We start from the raw sequence: 16,728 nt of genomic DNA, 5'->3' as shown, positions 1-16,728 counted from the left end.
GGAGCCAGACGAGCCATTGTTGTGCTCGCAGTTAGAAGGCGTGTTCCTCCCCATCTTGCAAGATACAAAAAAAAAAAAAAAATAAAGGAAGGAAAGAGGGCATGCCCCGACGAGCCCACGTCTTATCGCCCGTGAGGAATAGTGCATGAAGCGCTCAGCGGGGATTAAGGGTCCGAACCATGAAAGGACCGCGAAGCGGGCAGGCAGGTCAGGGTATACAGAAGCGGCAGTCGCGGGGTTTCAGCCATGTTACTGCTGATGTCCAGCAGAGAGAGCCAACCAGCCATCCAAGAAGGTGCAGGGTCAAAAAGCAACGCTCTGGCGGACATGGGAGACAAGATCTTTTCACGCCGTTACCTTTACTCGCCCCCCCCCCCCCCACCCCCACCCCTTTTGCTCTGCCCTCTGGTGGCGGTTGGGCACACAATTGGAAGGGCTTCTCTGTCAGGGCTACGCGAAGCTTTGGAAACGGGGACGACACACTCGAATCGCAGTGCAAACGCCGTCGACCGAGATGTCTGTTGACAGAATACGGCCGGCGGATTAGTGCGCGCCGCAGTACCTTTGAAGAAGAGGCCTATCCAAGACACGCCGTAGTTCCGTTTTCTTATTCTTCGTTTCATGTGTTCGCGTATGGCTTGGCGTGCCTTCTTTTTCATTTGCGTGACGCTGAAGGTGGACGGCCTTTCACTTTCCGGAGAGCCCCCTCTTCAGGTGCTTTTATAGAACGCCCGTGGCCGACCTGGAAGAGCCCGCGTCTTCTTCCCCATCTGGAAGGTAGGGGGCGCGACTGCACAAAGCGTGATTGGGAGGCGAATGACATCTAGTGGTCCGCTGCTTAGCATATCCACAATAGAGATATATCCGAGGACCCGACCTCACGTTTCAGGCGGGTCGTCCGCTTTCCGACAAACGAATAGGTGACGAAGTGGTTCGCGCGGTTCATTGTTGACAGGACAGCGAAGCGTCGTCGTGGGTGTAAGGTAAATCCCGCCGGGAGTCCAATGATTAAAGCTCTTTTGTGGCCGCTCGAACGTGCTTTAAAGAGTCTCACGAATTCGTCGAGAATAAACTTTTTTTTATCGAGCAACCCGCGACCCAGGCATCGTGCGCTCGTGTTTGGTTTCACTCGCACATTTTTTTCTTTCTTCGTGGCGTTGACGTTCTTTGTTCGCTGCTACTGTCGTCTTCTCTTGTGACTTCGCTGCACATGATGCGTCAAGAGAATTAAAAAAACAAAAAAGAAAAAAAAACATTGCTTGCAATGCAGTTTCCTCCACTACCGGCGCACGGAGAAGCTCGTGAATGTACACAAGCTGTCGAGAAGTAGTGCTAGTGAATGCAGGGAAGCATGTTAGGTTGACGTGCCGCGTTTGTGTGTATGTGGTTATTACCCGTTTTGCATAACAAGAGCGTAGGGCATGCTTTTCTACGCCGTTACTAGCCCGTATAAGACAATGCGCAGCCTTTTTAATTTACACTTTGCTTTGATTCTTACTTTAATCTCTACCACTTGTTATTTGGAACTGTACGTTACCTTTGTGCGTTTCTCGCCGTAGAGTATTAGTACCTTAGTTTGCATAGTTGAAAGTACAGTGTACGTCAGTGTACAGTGTATTTACACGAAGTTATAGATTTCCCTTTTACGCTATGCCGCATTCAGGGCCACTAACCGACATTGTTCGTTGCTATTTTCCCATCTGCAGTTGCGGAAGGCGTGGTGGCTTCCCTGAGGCATGTGCATCGGCGCGACGTCACCGAGATCACGGTGTCCGCTTCACGCGTCCACAGGGATTCCATCGAGGAGCCCGCATTCCTGCCCGGCAACGACAGGAAAATGGCGGCGGTGCTGCACCGCCCACTCAAGTGTGGCACCCGCGCCGGAAGCGGACACTTCTTGTTCATCGGCGTACATATGCTGGGAAAGCCCACAATGCGCTGCGCGCCCAGACTTCAGTACTGGAGGAAGCTGAGGGACCGTGCTACGAGAGACGGGACGAGCATGTGCACCCTGCTCTGATCATCAGCGGATCGTGCCAAAAGGAACCGTCGAGCTGTTTCGTCATCTGTGACACTCCATGCGCTGGCTACTGGACTAGCCGCATCCGATTTCCGAGCGTCCGTGACGGAAGCGACAGCAGGTGTCGTCTGCTTCAAACAGCGGCCTACGTGCACTGCCAGGTTTCGGAGGCCACGCTCCAACATTGCAGGCGTCCGCGAAAAGATCGTCTGGAGAGATTTAACCTTATCCTGGCATTCCCCGACGGGTACGGCTGGATGTGCCGTCTGCTCCGCAACATCAACGACGAAGACCTTCCGTAACTGACTTCTGCTTTTCGAACGTGCCGTCTCCTGAGGTGGTGAAACGCCTGCTTCTCTTCACCACGAGGGAAGCTTCTGGATATGGCTCCGGCTTTCCTAACGGCCGAAGCGGAAAGCTTTGGATGTTTGGAACACCGACGAGGAAAACATCTGAAAAGATGACCTCTGCTGTTGCAAAACCCACGCATTGTCTCATTGATTCGTTATTGGTGCAGCTTGGTGCTTTTCTAGACGTCTGTTCTCTGACGTTATAAACCAGTGTTTGACAACGAACTGCGTGCACCCGTGTCAAAAGTGCGCGCCTGATTGTTACGATGATTTGAAAAGTTTATGTACTGTATGTATCTACGTGCAAGGATAGGAAGGACAATTATTTTGGAAAGCACTGGCAAAAGTCAATACGGCGAAGTTTTGTGTGTGTGTGTGTGTGTGTGTGTGTGTGTGTGTGTGTGTGGGCATCGTACGGCTTGTTGCCTTCAGCGTTCCACACCGTCTGTATTTCTCGGTTCATAGCCTCCAGTATTTTTGCAATGCCTTCAAAGTCGCTCCGTATTGCATGGGAGGCACTGGTCTACTGTGGCGGAGCCACGTACCGTTTCGTTATTTCGACCCTGTTGCTAGAGCATGTACAACTTTTACTGCGCTCCCCCGCTTTCGCATGACGTGCGATGACAAGAACGTTGACGTGACCCTTATCTTGCCCCATATACTGATCATCTACTTAAAGCCCCTTAAGCTTCGTAAAGTAGTGCCACGCCTTGAAGAATGCCGCCTCCTCCTCGCGCGCTCTGGCCGAGGCCGACGCCGCGTCGCTGTTGGCCTAATAGCATCACGTGGGCCCTCACGCCGTGCATCAGCGCCATTTTTGCTCGAGAAGTGTCTACTGAGTGGCGAGGAGCGCATGTTGGCGGCGTTGCTATGCTCGAGCAGTTTAGGCGGCGCCACGGTCGAGGAGGCAGCGTGAAAGAGAGGAGAAACGAGGAGGAGAGTGTCGCTACTCTACGAAGTTTAAGGGGTTTTACATCTACTGGAAAAGCTGCGCCCTCTCAGTAACCCCTTGTTTTAGCGTCACTGTGCAAATATTGAAAAAAGAAAAATACCGGAGGCTATGCTTTGCTGCTCCGCAATATGATCCGCCAAATGGACTCGTAACAACAGTATAATTATTATGGTATACTGTATAGCTTTCTCTAACCGAGTTTTAGCGTAGCCAAGCGGATTTTTAAGGCAGCTGTGTTGCTGCCTACTTATCGCCCGATTTATCAGTGCCAAAGGTGCTGCTAAGTGTTGCAGATTGCCAGGTCTTACCTGCTTTTTCAGAAGAGCAGCCCAGGCGACCGAGATACTACAAAAGTGCAATGTCAGCGTGTAAATACCGAACTATACAGATTCTTATGTAAATATTTCCACGTGAAGGAGGCGAAAGCGTAAAGATTAGAAAGGCGGAAGTGTACAGGAAAATATATATATTTTTTGCGCTTGCGGCAATTTTTGTAAACTTTTTATTAACGCCGGCTTGGCAACGTTGCTGATCTCTCATTGTTCTGCTGTCGTAGAAATGTACTGAAGGAAAAGTTCGTGGCAAGTACGATTGTGTTTGGCTTTTGTCCGTAATGCGCACCGTCGCTTACTGCGTTAACCTGGTGCTATATTTTTCTTGCTTGACTGGTGCAATCGGGCCAACCTAGCCATTTGTTCAGATTCCAATGGAATGAATTTGTTTGACTTAATGCCTGAATTTTTCTCGGAACACAAGCAAAAGAAAAGTATGCATGTAAGCAAAGGGGGCAAAAAAAAGAAGCCTGCCTTTAGTAAACGTGGCCCAATAACGCTTGTTGCATAGTGTGCCTATGTAGATACGAACGATGATGTACAGCGCTATGTATCATACTGTAGATAGTCCAGAATAAAGTACGTGTTGTTGCAGAACGCCCTTCGCATTATTGTGTGTGACGTCTTGTGGGCGACTGAAGCCTACACCATACACTGCATGTATATGTACCTCCGTGGACAGTGTCCGCGGAAGTATGTGATAAAGCGTCCGTCTGATGCTGCTATAAACGAACGCTTCCGCCCTGGCCCGTTCCTCCTCTGCCGGAATTGAATGGGAAACGGTACCTGGGTGAGGTGCCTAGGTGAGCAAACGATGGTAAGTCAGGAGAGGTTTCTTAGGAGTGTTCAGCGACAAGGGAGTTGTAGCTTGGCATTAAAACAAGAAAAAGCGGGTTACCGGAGACGCGGATGGCAGGAGCAAAGCACGTAGTGCCCTCTTGCGGCGAACAGTTTAACGAGAGGGAAACAGTTATTAATCTAGGGACCAGCCATACTATATATAAGTGCTTGGTGTAACGAATGCAGCGACTGCCAACATGAACTCTCTCTATTTTTTAATTTCCTTCGACAAGAACACCCACCTAAGATTAAATTGTTTCTAACGCGCTGTGGTTGGGCAAAACGTCACAAGATGTCGCCACCAGCGTCGCTACCGCCATCTGCGTCTCCGGTAAGCCGTATTCCGTAAAAGGTACGTAGCACGCAAGCTGAAGAGCTAGCCACGGTGATGCATCACACGATCAAACAGCCCGACTCTTCGGGTAAAAGTTGAGTTTGCAGGGTTGAACCAACTTTGCCTTTCGAAACTATAAATCAGAGAGCTAACATCACGTGCCACCGAGGAAAGCCCAAAGGGGACAACATTCCGTAGCCGCCTTGTTTGGCGCCCATTGACGCTCGACGCCGAGCCGGACCAAGAGCACGAAACATTTTATTTGATGCCGAATACACCGCACCAGAACGTCTCATTGCGCACGGTCGCACCCGTCGAACGCAAAAAGTTAAAACACGGGCTATAAAATTCACTAAACGAATGCACACAATAACTGTTCGCACGGGATCGGGCCGGCAGGTGGGGAACGCGAGGGACGTGCACCCCCTCCGGCATTTCGATGTCGTATTTGGCAGTTGTAACGCTACGACTGCGACGACCGACGTTCACAGCTAGTTCCGTGCAATCGCCACGTAAGCACAATATACTACAGTGTGCCTGCAGGTTAAAAAAATGCACGCTCGTTCACAGACGGGAAAATAGACGAGGAAGTACAATTGTTTCAAACGGGCAGTGAGAACTCGTGAGCCGCTTCGAGGCAGCAGGCCCCTATAGGGCACAGAACGTGGCTTCACCGGAAAGTGAACGAACTTGACAGTTGCGAGTTGTCGCAGTTAAACTCTGTCTTAGTCCTCGATACTTGGCAATTAATTGCGCGTTTCACTAATGAGGAACACGGCACTTCCACAGAAGCTGAAAGTCGTGCCTCAGTCATCATCGCTGCTTTGGCAACTTGCACATTTCCCCATAGAACGTAACAGTTTGGTAAAGGCTGCTTATGCCAAGGCTGTGGATTTCTCTTATGGTACAGGACAACGCTTGGGGATTTAGCGTGAACGCTCAATTTTCCAACACCGACGATGAATTGTGCACGTGACACACGGAAAGCACGCGCATCGCTAGGTTTCAGCAAAACGTGTCGAGAATTCGTTCAAGTCACTGACCTCGTATCTGTTACAAACACAAGACACGAAAGGAACAGAAGAAAGTAATTACAGCGAGCCAACGAATAGTTCGATGCAAATGATTTTACCACTCGGTCTTTTACTTCATTCCAATGAACACATAGCGAACAAGTCAAACAAAACAAAGTTTCTTCACGCAAAACCCCGCAGCCGATGTGAGCAGTCTATAGCCGTTGAATTGAACTCTCGTAAAGTAACAAAGAAGGAAACTTCGATGATCCTTGCGACCACCGAGAAACGTGCAGGGGTTGAAAAATAAACGAACGGTGCAGACTGCTCAATGATGTTCGGTCAAACATAACAGACCAGTCCTTTCAGCAAGATGATCAACCTCCATTCATGTAAGTGCTCGAAAAAAAAAAAAGAAAAATAAGAACACTTCGATCTTACTACTGCGTTAAGCCTGTGCTCACGATAGCCGCTATCCTTATATTTCTTTTTTTTTTTTTACAACTCAGGAGCTACACTCCGACCTCTGCCAAAGAGCCACAGAAAAAAAAAAAGGTCAATTTGACTAGTCCTCGTGCAGCTACCATCCGAGAGCACATTAGCAAAGGCTTAGCTCTAGCACATCACATTATGAAAAAAAAAAAAAAAAGAGGGGGGGACTGTTTCTGGGGTTTCTGCTTCGGTGGTCACAGCCTACGCTAATTCTTCCCAAATTGAATCAAGCTTCGTCTGCGCGATGCTAAGCTGCATAATGCCAGGACGGTTTCTCGGGTGTTCATTGCGCCTGGTGCAGTTCGCAGTCCTTGACGTATCGCCGCAGCTGTGATCCTTAAAAGTTCCCAAGGGTCACCAGCAAACGGTCCTGCAAATGGCGTCTGCGCGAGGTTGCCACGACCGCAGGTGCTTTTTTTTTTTTTCCACACGCGTCCACATTCACTGAAGCCTCCCACAAACGCTTCAAACCTACACACGTACGTGGTCACTCACACACATGGGCAACGCTCACACACACAGGCTCACACGGGCTGTTCCGTAAGGGCGAAGACTTGAGAACACGTCCACGAGCGAGTCAATAAAATCCCTAGAACACGTCCACGGGCGAGTCAACCAAATCCCTAGAACACGTCCACGGGCGAGTCAACCACATCCCTCGCCGTCGCGCAAGGAGCAGGTCGCTCCAGCCGTTGTTACTTGCCGTAGAATTTCTTGTTGAGGAAGAAGAGCAGCAGGTTGTTGTTGACGCGCGCCCGCTCGCAGAGGTTGGTGACGGCGACGCCCTCGTACTGCTGACGCAGCAGGTCCTGGATGTCGAGGGTGAACTCGTCGGTGCTCACGCCGAGGAACTTGGTGCGCACGCTGAACACGCCGGCTCGGTCGGTGGGCGCGATCTCGAAGCTGACGCTCTTCAGCTGGTTCGTCTCGAGCCCCGAGACCTCGAGCAAAATGCCTTTCTCGTGCAGCTTCCAGCCCGAATACTTGAGGGCGCTCCGGGACCTGTCGTTAAGAGGAAAATATATATGGCTGGCTGTCTGCTTGGGCTGACCGGTGGCAACATTCCCAGGCGTACTGAATGAACAACAATGGTGCCGTTGGTCTGCCTCCCAAGTCTCTGAACAAAGCACAGGTCGCACAAGCTTGTCACAAACACACGCTTGTCAGGTAAGCGAAGCTATATATAACTTAACTTATACAGCACCCGTTATAAGACAGCTCACGGCTCCCGAAGAATGTTAACATTCGCCTACAACTGAAGTATCGCAAAGCTCACGTATCCCAGGTATTATGGCAACACTTGCCTACCCACTGCAAAGTTGGTCATGTATAACCGATATTAGGGAAAAGCATGCAGTTATCAATGATGCTGCACTCCCGTAAAGAAAAGTCGATGACGCTTAGACAGCTCGATCTCGAAGGCCATGCACTAACTTCATGAATGTTGCACATGCATCGACAGAGTTGCTTGTCGCGCCAACTATACACATAAAACCCAATAAGTAGAAGTGTTGCCGAAAGGCGAAGCGTCGATTGCGATAGCAAATTATTAGACAGACATACGAAATAACGATAGTAGTTTATCGGCCGTATAAACTTGTAAGCATTCAACAAGCATGACATGGTGTCACGTGCGCACAGGCAAACATGAACACATCTTACTCGATGACCGCGGACACTCGCTGTCAAAAAGCTGGCACGAGGAAGCGCGGCAGCAGCAGCGAGCGAATTGATCTTCGTGCTGCCTCTCGCTCCAACGAGAAGTAAGCGGCGAGAACGAGCGCACACCTAGAATCTGTCCATACGACAGATCGCTTTCAAGGTAGGGCCCGCTCGGCCGCGCCCTAAGCAGCCGCTGCTGGAGCCGGAACCCCCCGCCCCCACCGGTGCCTCGCGCGCGTCTTCTATGCTGCGTCCTCCTCACCTTCCTCTCTAGCGCGCGCGAGATCGAGCCACCATCCTTTTCACAAGCTTTCACTCGCACATACAGCATAGGGCGCGCGGCCACGATGTTATCGCACTTGAGCTTAGTAGGAACATCACGGCGACGGCGGAAATGCGCCTGGAGTGCCCATATAATTGCTATCGCAATAAACTTAACTAGGTGTTCAATTCGGCGAGTTGGTTGGCGCTCATTGTGGCAGAGCGGCCTGTGCTGTGTGCTTCTTTATCTGGGTGTCACCGCGTCCTTGCGCTGCTGTTAGTAGACATCCAGAACCGCTCCTCCAATGTCCGCCGCTGATCGCCCTCTGCGCAAAGCCGACTGAATGGAGGCGTCAATGGTGCACAATTGGCGAACCGTCGTCCTCCACTCTTTGGAACACGCAGCCGGCTGTCGTTAGCGACTGGTCGAAACGGGCCCTACAAAGCCTTCACTGCACTACACGGAGAAATAGCGCCTCCAAGCGAGCAAAAACCGAAACTCGCTTGCGCTCTTTTGTGGCCACTCTATTTCGGTTTTGTGCGCATGGCCGATGGCGTCTTCTAACTTTGGGTCTCCTATTCCTAAAGCTCAACAATGACACGGAGTATGGGGAACCAGCGCTGTCCAGGAGGAGCTGCGGCAGTTTGAGTGTGCAACTAAATATGTGAAGCCACGAAAATGGCGCGCAATATTGAACTGTAACAGACGCGCGCCTGTGTGAACGTTTGCATGAGCCCGATGAATCCAGCCAAGCTCTGTCCGTGGCCATGCGCGTAGGAGCGCATGCTCTTCTACCTCCTATCTAGCAAGGATGTTCCAAGTCAGAAAAGTAACCGGGCACTTGCGCCTCAAGACGAGCGGTGAATTCGAAGACGGGAAATCGCAGCATGTGCTGCTGAAAACGGTTTCGCCCGCTCTCTATATAGCTGTGTGGTACTGCCGCTCGCACGCGAAGTTTCAGCGCTGGTTGCCCATAGAAAGGCTTCGGCGTCGGAAGCGTATACACGTATGCCCACTTGACCGCTGGAGTAACATGGCGCGAGGCTCACTTGAGTGGCTTGAGGTGCTGAATGTCTCCGGCCGACTGTCCGGCGACGCCAGGACCGATGGACTGCCGCCTGGACTTGCCCGCCGACAGGTTGGCCAGGCAGGCGTTCACGTACCTCTGGTAGTAGTCCAGCGTCTCCTCGTAGTAGCACGTCTTGACGTCCAGCTTTCGCTGCGTGTCCACCAGGTTGGCCAGCTCCCTCTTGCGGTTGACGCGGTGGTTGCGCTTCTGGAGGATGTCCGTCGCGATGCTGCTCATCAGGGCCTGCGAGTTCGTCGGAAAGAGTGAAGGCAAGTTACTGGGAGGCACGCGTCCAACTCCATAAGCACTGATGAGCTGCCCTTCCGCCCGAAGAGAGCTCACTCTGTGGTCTGTAGACCCCAAGCACTGGCTCATATCGGTGCCGGCCCAGGACGCGCTTCCCAACGACTATAGCAGGAATAAAACGACATCGAGACGAAACTTGCCCGGAAATTGCGACAACTCGGCAGATCACGTGATGTTTAACACTGAGCGGTGCAGGAAGGCAGTGCGCATCAAGGTATTCCAGAGTTCTCCCGGCTTGCCGTCGCACCCACAGCGCGATCACGTGGGCCGAAACACTCGAGACATTGCGCACGGGCTGCACACGAGCACAAACACTGCGCTATAGCAGTGCAAGTGTAGTAAACGCCAGCAGTACGACTCTACAGTCAATGTGTATAGTCTTGCGCATCATCGCGCTCATCCATAGCCTTTGCTATTGTTGAAAACAAGGCCACGGCCAATGAGAAAGCGGTAATTAAAACAAGGATTCATGTTCCTATTCTCATAAGGACTATAGCTGGTTAATGGTATCTATTGTCAGCGTGATGTGCGCAAAAAAGAAAAAGGAAATAAGGACAATATAACTTTGGCCGCGTCTTTCTGACCTCGAAGTAAGGTGGCAAATATATACACGCCCGTATAGGATTTGCATCCCTAGAACGTTGACTTGTGACAGTCGGTGCATCTTCCAAGTCAATGACAATGCACAGGGGTGATCTATCTACTGGTGCTGTGCACTTAACTCGAAACGGAAAGGAGCCCATGCAGACAGAGACAACTAGTATAATTCGAATGCCGCGCGAGCACACGCAGAGCATTTCACCTTTCATTCGCCGCATTTCCTGCTCCTTGCAATCGTGCCCAGCAGTTCGCGGCGAAACGTGAATGTTTCTCCTCCCGCGTTTGCATTACTCCCCGCGGCCTGAACCGCTTGCGCACGCTAGCTGTACCAGCGTGCCGCTTCCAAAGCACAATGGCCGGGCTAGCCCCATCTGCAGCGGAGACTGCAAAACCGGCGACGCCCAGCCGCGGGGCCCCTGGCGAGCCGAGCTGCTTCCGCAGGGGAAACGCTCCGGTGTATAGAGACCACGGAAGCAGGCGTGGGTGGCCGGCGGCGAACTGGCGCGACGGTGACGTGCGGTTTGACTGCCCCGTTGTCTCCTCCTTGAAAAATGATTCAATGAGGCCCCAAACTGCGAAAGACCACGTGTGTAACGGCAGACAATGGCGAGGGAGGCCGCTGGCACGCCGTGCGGTCTATTGTTACTGTATATAGCATATACAGTGACTCTAGTGCGGTCGACGCTCGCGCGACATTACTAATCAAGGGGATCTTCATTCCCATCCCTGTCATATTTCTGTCCCTTTTCCCCCTGTCCCCACACTGCTGACCGATGCACGAGCGTCGACCGCTCGTCAGACAGTTACGCGTTCACACTGAGGCATTCGGCCTCCGGAGCGGCTCGGAACCCAGTTCGGCGGCGGCGAGATCCGCCGGATTATCCCCTTCCGCGCCGATCGCTCCCGGAACCGATTTTTGCGGCAGCTTCCGCCGGATTACCTCACCGCGTACCAATCGGAGTGCGTTTCAGCAATTGTAAAGATGGCGGCCAAGACCGACGCGCTCGTCATATCGTAGTCTTCGAACGCGTTCGGAAATGCTCATCGAATTGGTGCGTAACCGCTCCGTCTTTTTCGACAAGTACCACTCGAAGCACAAGGACTAAGCGACCTGACGAGGTGGCGTGACCAAGGTACGCGCGCTCTTGCAAAGCAGCACGAACCCACCAACGCCGGTGGCGGCGTCCCTTCGCCGAATGCTTCTGCTCGTCACGCATCGGCAGATAGGTGCTTGCCAGTAGGCCTAGAAATGCTGCCTCCTCTTCCTCAGGGTTTGTTATTGTCGTTGCAAGCAGTGATGAAGAGGCCAAAACAAAAACACGCGAACTCTACCCGAGCGGAGATAACTGCGCAGTTTCTACAGGGTGTACTAGAAAGGGGGACTAGGTCCACGGCGGGTTCTCCTCTGACGATTTTTTTTTATTAAAAAATTACTGGCGCCACCGTCGCCATCACGAGCGGCTCCGCACGCCGGTCGGAGGCAGTCGCGTCGGAGACCCAACCTCAGCTGCACGGAGCTTTCACAGGCGTTTCACTCTGCATCTATAGTTCTGATACTCGGTGGCGGAAACAGTGACTTTCTTCCCCGCCGACCTGCAGTCAATAAAATGGAGAAAGAGTGACGGAAACAATGCTAACGACACGACAAGCAGACGACAGCCACTCGGCCCGTGAGCTCGTCTCAGCCAATGGGCGCTGCCGAAACAGGCGAAGCTTCAGGAGAAGGTGACGGCAGCGTCGCAGCGTTTTTGCAAACACCCTCGGCGCTTGCCAAACCGTCCGCTGGACCCACTCCCCCATTCCAGTACCCTCTATAGTTTCGTGTCGCGGGAACATCCGGGATATTGACTGATTGATTGATTGATTGATTGATTGTTCGATTGATTGATTGATCGATTGATTGATTGAAACATTTATTAGAAGGGATGGCCCGTCGACTAAGATAGGGGTATAAGGGATCAGGTGAAAGGAAGGATGCCTGCCTCCTACACAAAGGACAGCAAAGCGTTAATCCTTCTGGTGGCATCTGCTTGCGGTGCGATCCAGTCTTTTAGAGGTCGGGTGTCCACGTCTCTGAGAGATATCCCGCGCTTGCTTGGAGGTTAGCGTCCTACACGGCAGATGGCTCTGTATCGCGTTCCGGCGGCGCGGTGGGCAAGCAGTGTGCACAACGCGAATTTCGGCGGCAGGAGCATTCCGTTCGCTGTAGACGCCGGGTTCCCCAGTGTGAACGTTACGTTACGGTGCGAGCAGCAGCCCTTTGTTTTGCCTTATCAACCAATTCTCGCTCCACGAACGAGGCATGCCGCGGCAGAGCTCAGTTGCGGCGTATGCAAGCGAGAGGCGACCGCTAGCTTAGTAGGAAGTAATAGGAAGTAGCAGTAAGTAGTAGTAACAATAAGTAGTAAGTAGTAAGTAATAATAAGTGGTAAGTAGTAGTAGTGGTAGTATTTTGAACATATTTACATGGTAGAATAGTATAAGATACAGGTTCCAGATTATAATACTGAAATGGGACTTACTATGATTAACTACTGCAAACAAATGAATATCAATAGCGTACGAGCAGTTGTAGTAGTCGTATCACATATAGCAAAATAAATTTTGAAAAATCTAGGTGAATCGAAAAAAAAGGAATGCTAGTACAGAGTGATGCATGACAACGTATTACCAATTTTTCATGTATCTATACAGACAACAGTTGAAGAAAAAATGTACATTACACTCGTTTGACATCGACGGGGGGCGAGCTCCGCAGTTTCAAAACAGCATACCCGACAGTTTGTTGCCGACAGTTGCTATGAGTTGCAGGCAATAACATGTTATATTTCAGGGCAAATATTGTATTATTTGGGTTGATTAAGTGAATTCGGACCTATAAAAAGAAAACTACATATTACGGTTAAATATTATGTAGAAGGCTCTAGTGGCAAGCTACTGAGTAATGATATATTTAATGGGTTGTTAAAAATTAGATTCATGTGCGCATTATAACAAGAAAACTTAATTATGCAAAGCGCCTCGTTTTGTATGTTGTGTAGATGTTCTAAATGACAAGAATAATAAGGGAAGTAAGTGTGTGTGCGTTGCAGAGAATCACTGAAAGGTGCTGACGATTACACACGAGTTTGTCAGCCTATCTCCGTCGAACTGAATTGCTGACATGGCACTCGATCGTATCTGTTCTTTTGTTCAAAAAGTTGATTATACTAGATTGATTACTCGAGTTGCTGCAAGTTGCCTGAACTTATACGACATGGTACTTATGGTTATGATACTGAACCACACTGATAGTAAACCTCAGCTAAGCCTTTTCGCGTGTTCGCTCGCTTGCTTGCTCATTTAGGTTAAGCTTACGATGTTTGTCGCGAAAAAAAACGAAGAGCAAGCCTCCTGAGAAACTTTGGTGCATAAGGTATCGTATAGCTTTAAACTTTCTGTATACGGCTCTCTGTCCCGATTTCTGCCGTTCAAATGTTCGGGGAATGTCGAATCGTTTTTTTTTTTTTCTCATTCGGTTCATTAATGGTCAATTTGCGTATGAAATGAAAAAAAAAAAGAAAACAATCGCGTCCTCTTTATCTCACTTTCTGTCAACTTTGGATGCCCGTCACGGACTGCAAGGTGAACCATCAACTTATAACAGACTTGATATTGTTACGAGTAGGAAAAGACGTATAATATATTTGCGGGTTATGTACAGAAGGACGCTTCGAATGTCACTCAAGATGGCTACCGAACCACACGAACGTCACCGGGCGTCGTCGCTTTCTTTCTCTCCATCGCTGACAGCGCCTCGTAGCAATGTACACACGTGCGAAAGCCACGCATCGTCAGCGCAGCTCAAATATGTGTGCGGGCGCCCCAGCACCGGGATGTCGATAGTAGAGAGTTTTAGCTTAGGGGACGCAAGCGCCTTGCGTACGCAAGAACTGGAGCCCAACGGTACTGCGCATGCGCAAACAACGCAAGAACTGGGGGGCGACGGCTCTGCGCATGCGCAGAGCACGTCGGGGCTGCGCATGCGCAGTAGCGTCGCCCCAGTTCTCGCGTACGCAAGCCGCTTCCGTCTTCACCTAATATATATATATATATATATATATATATATATATATATATATATATATATATATATATATATATATATATATATATATATATATCTGGCCGCCTCCTCACCTGATAGTCGTCATCGGCCCTGGCAATGCCGCGCCCTTCCAGCATGTCCAAGTTGCGCAGCAGCGCCTTGCGGAAGGCGGACAGGGAGCCGTACTTGCGGCGCCCCAAGAGGCTCGCGGTGGACGTCTTGGGAAGCCGCACAGTCGCCTGCTGTGCCTCGAGGAAGGCGCGCTCGAGCTCGGGCCCGGCCTCCTCGTGCAGGATCTCGTCCACGGTGCGCGCGTGCCGGAGAACCTGCGGCGAGAGCGGCCACACGCGCGGTTGCCGACGACGAGGTTCGGAAGCAAGGGTCGCGAGTTAGGACAATTACTATATATATATATATATATATATATATATAAAGAACGAGAAGAAAGGCGGTTAACCGAGGAGCCAGGTTTTTATTAATCATATCACGAGAAGCCTACAAACACAGACACCGAGGACAACGTAGGGGAAATTACCTGCACTTACTAATTGATTTTATGAAATGATAAATTAATGGCAAATGAAAGTGGACGAAAGAAACAAAACTTGCCGCAGGTGGGGAACGCGTAGTGCGAGGACGTGGGATCGCTCTCCACCTGTGGCAAGTTGTTTTTTCATCCAGTTTCGTTGCCATTAATTTATCATTGTTTAAATTCAATTAGTAAGTACAAGTAATTTACCCTGTGCTGTCCTTCGTGTCTTCGTTTGTTAGCATAGAGGGCAACAGATTATTTGGACGACGAGTTGTAAATAACGCTTGCGAAATTCTCAGTACAAAAAAAAAAAAAAGTGTTACGTATTCTGCCCACGTCAAAGCACTGACCTTGAGCAGTTCGACGAGCATGTACTTGGTGTCCCTGAGCAGCTGGTCGGTCTCGGGGACGTCTTCCTCCTCTTCCGAGAACTTTCCGTACAGGGACAGAGATACCTTGGCCGAAGACAGTACGCCCACATCCATGGTGTCTGCCGAAGTGCCTCCGCCACCAACCAGGTCCTCGAGCGTCGGCTCGGGACCGAGGTCCTCCAGGAGGACGTGCAGGGGATCCTTGGAAGAGAACGGCGCGCCGTTCGGTAAGTATGCGGCCGGTAATGAAGGTCGTCAGTCGAATAGTGTACTCTATACCGCAGACCGAATCGGTTGCCAAAAAGTAGATGTGTATAGAGCAATTAACGAACTAATGAAGGCGCCTCCACCACTCCCCCGTATATATTTAAGGACAAGTGAAGAGCGAATGGCGCTTCAGACGACGAACAACAAGATCATTAATCATCATCAGCATCAGCGTCATCAGCCTGGCGACGCCCACTGCAGGGCAAAGGCCTCTCCCATACTTCTCCAACTACCCCGGTCATGTGCCAATTGTGGCCACGTTCTCCCTGCAAACCTCTTAATCTCATCCGCCCACCTAACTTTCTACCGCCCCCTGCAACGCTTCCCTTCTCTTGGAATCAAGTCTGTAACCCTTAATAACCATCGGTTATCTAGCGATGGCGTAGAGATAGAGGGTCGTGTTTCAAATCCCTGTACCGCGCAATTTTCCACCAGATAAAAAAAATCCGCGTGTTGATAAAATTGCATAAACAGGCCTGGAGTGCGGCCTGATCCCGGTAACCAGAACCGGTAACGCACTCCCTCACCAGAGAAGGATTGGCCACCCTGGTGCAGCACTTGGCCACAACCTCCTATATGAATAGAACAATCAAGATCATTAATAATTTAGGTTAAACAGCTGGACGGTCAAGTTGAATTTTTAACAGACTTTCGATTTAGCCGAGCTTGATAGATCATATACAGCAAATGCCGGCTGCTGACTTTGGTTGACTGAATGTGTTTTAACGTCTCAATGCAACGCGTGTGTCTTGTATCATTGTACGCGAGGAACCAAATGTTGCTGGGAAGCAAATTCTTGACAGCTTATTCACACGAAAAGGGTTGAATGGGATGACTATATAGAATCCACTGAAGAAAGGCACTCAGTTCTCCATTACAAGAGCTCTTGATTTTTCCCGCTTCCTGCGAGCCCACAACGCAGCTGCCTTAAGATTCCCGCCCCGAGCACCTTGGGATCCGGCGCGATGTCGTCCTCGTGCTCCAACAGCAACCTGTGCGTGCTTCGCAGCTCGAGGGCCGTGAGCGTGATGGTGGGCGGCGTGATGTACGTGGCCTCCGAGTAGCTGTCCACGTTGAACCGATCCTCGGGCTCCGACACTTCGCACGCATCCATGAAGAACCTGCGCCGCGAAGGAATTACACACACAGAGAGAGAACGACGCACTCTGAAGAGTGCGGATGTCCCCCGACAAGGCGGGACCACGGCAAGGGCTATACGCACATCGCAAACCCCGTTCA

General features: G+C 50.7%; 2 protein-coding genes across 2 annotated transcripts in view; one reads left to right on the top strand and one right to left on the bottom strand.

The window, feature by feature from the left end:
* The window catches only part of LOC126529162 (meteorin-like protein), a 72,555-nt gene extending 68,304 nt beyond the window's left edge, over nucleotides 1-4,251 (top strand). Inside the window, exon 5 of the mRNA XM_050176761.3 lies at nucleotides 1,707-4,251. Coding sequence (XP_050032718.1) covers nucleotides 1,707-2,020 — 314 coding nt within the window. The 3' untranslated portion in view covers nucleotides 2,021-4,251. The remainder of the gene's footprint in view (nucleotides 1-1,706) is intronic.
* Nucleotides 4,252-5,068: 817 nt separating this feature from the next.
* Nucleotides 5,069-16,728, bottom strand: part of LOC126529158 (ras GTPase-activating-like protein IQGAP1) — a 35,400-nt gene continuing 23,740 nt past the window's right edge. The window contains exons 11-15 of the mRNA XM_050176754.3: nucleotides 16,439-16,610; nucleotides 15,202-15,423; nucleotides 14,412-14,645; nucleotides 9,307-9,569; nucleotides 5,069-7,335 (exon numbers count right to left, since the gene is read on the bottom strand). Coding sequence (XP_050032711.2) covers nucleotides 7,029-7,335; nucleotides 9,307-9,569; nucleotides 14,412-14,645; nucleotides 15,202-15,423; nucleotides 16,439-16,610 — 1,198 coding nt within the window. The 3' untranslated portion in view covers nucleotides 5,069-7,028. The remainder of the gene's footprint in view (nucleotides 7,336-9,306; nucleotides 9,570-14,411; nucleotides 14,646-15,201; nucleotides 15,424-16,438; nucleotides 16,611-16,728) is intronic.

The sequence above is a fragment of the Dermacentor andersoni genome, chromosome 8 (assembly GCF_023375885.2).
Source record: "Dermacentor andersoni chromosome 8, qqDerAnde1_hic_scaffold, whole genome shotgun sequence".
NCBI classification, from domain to species: domain Eukaryota; kingdom Metazoa; phylum Arthropoda; class Arachnida; order Ixodida; family Ixodidae; genus Dermacentor; species Dermacentor andersoni.
This window is presented reverse-complemented; position numbering and strand designations above follow the sequence as displayed.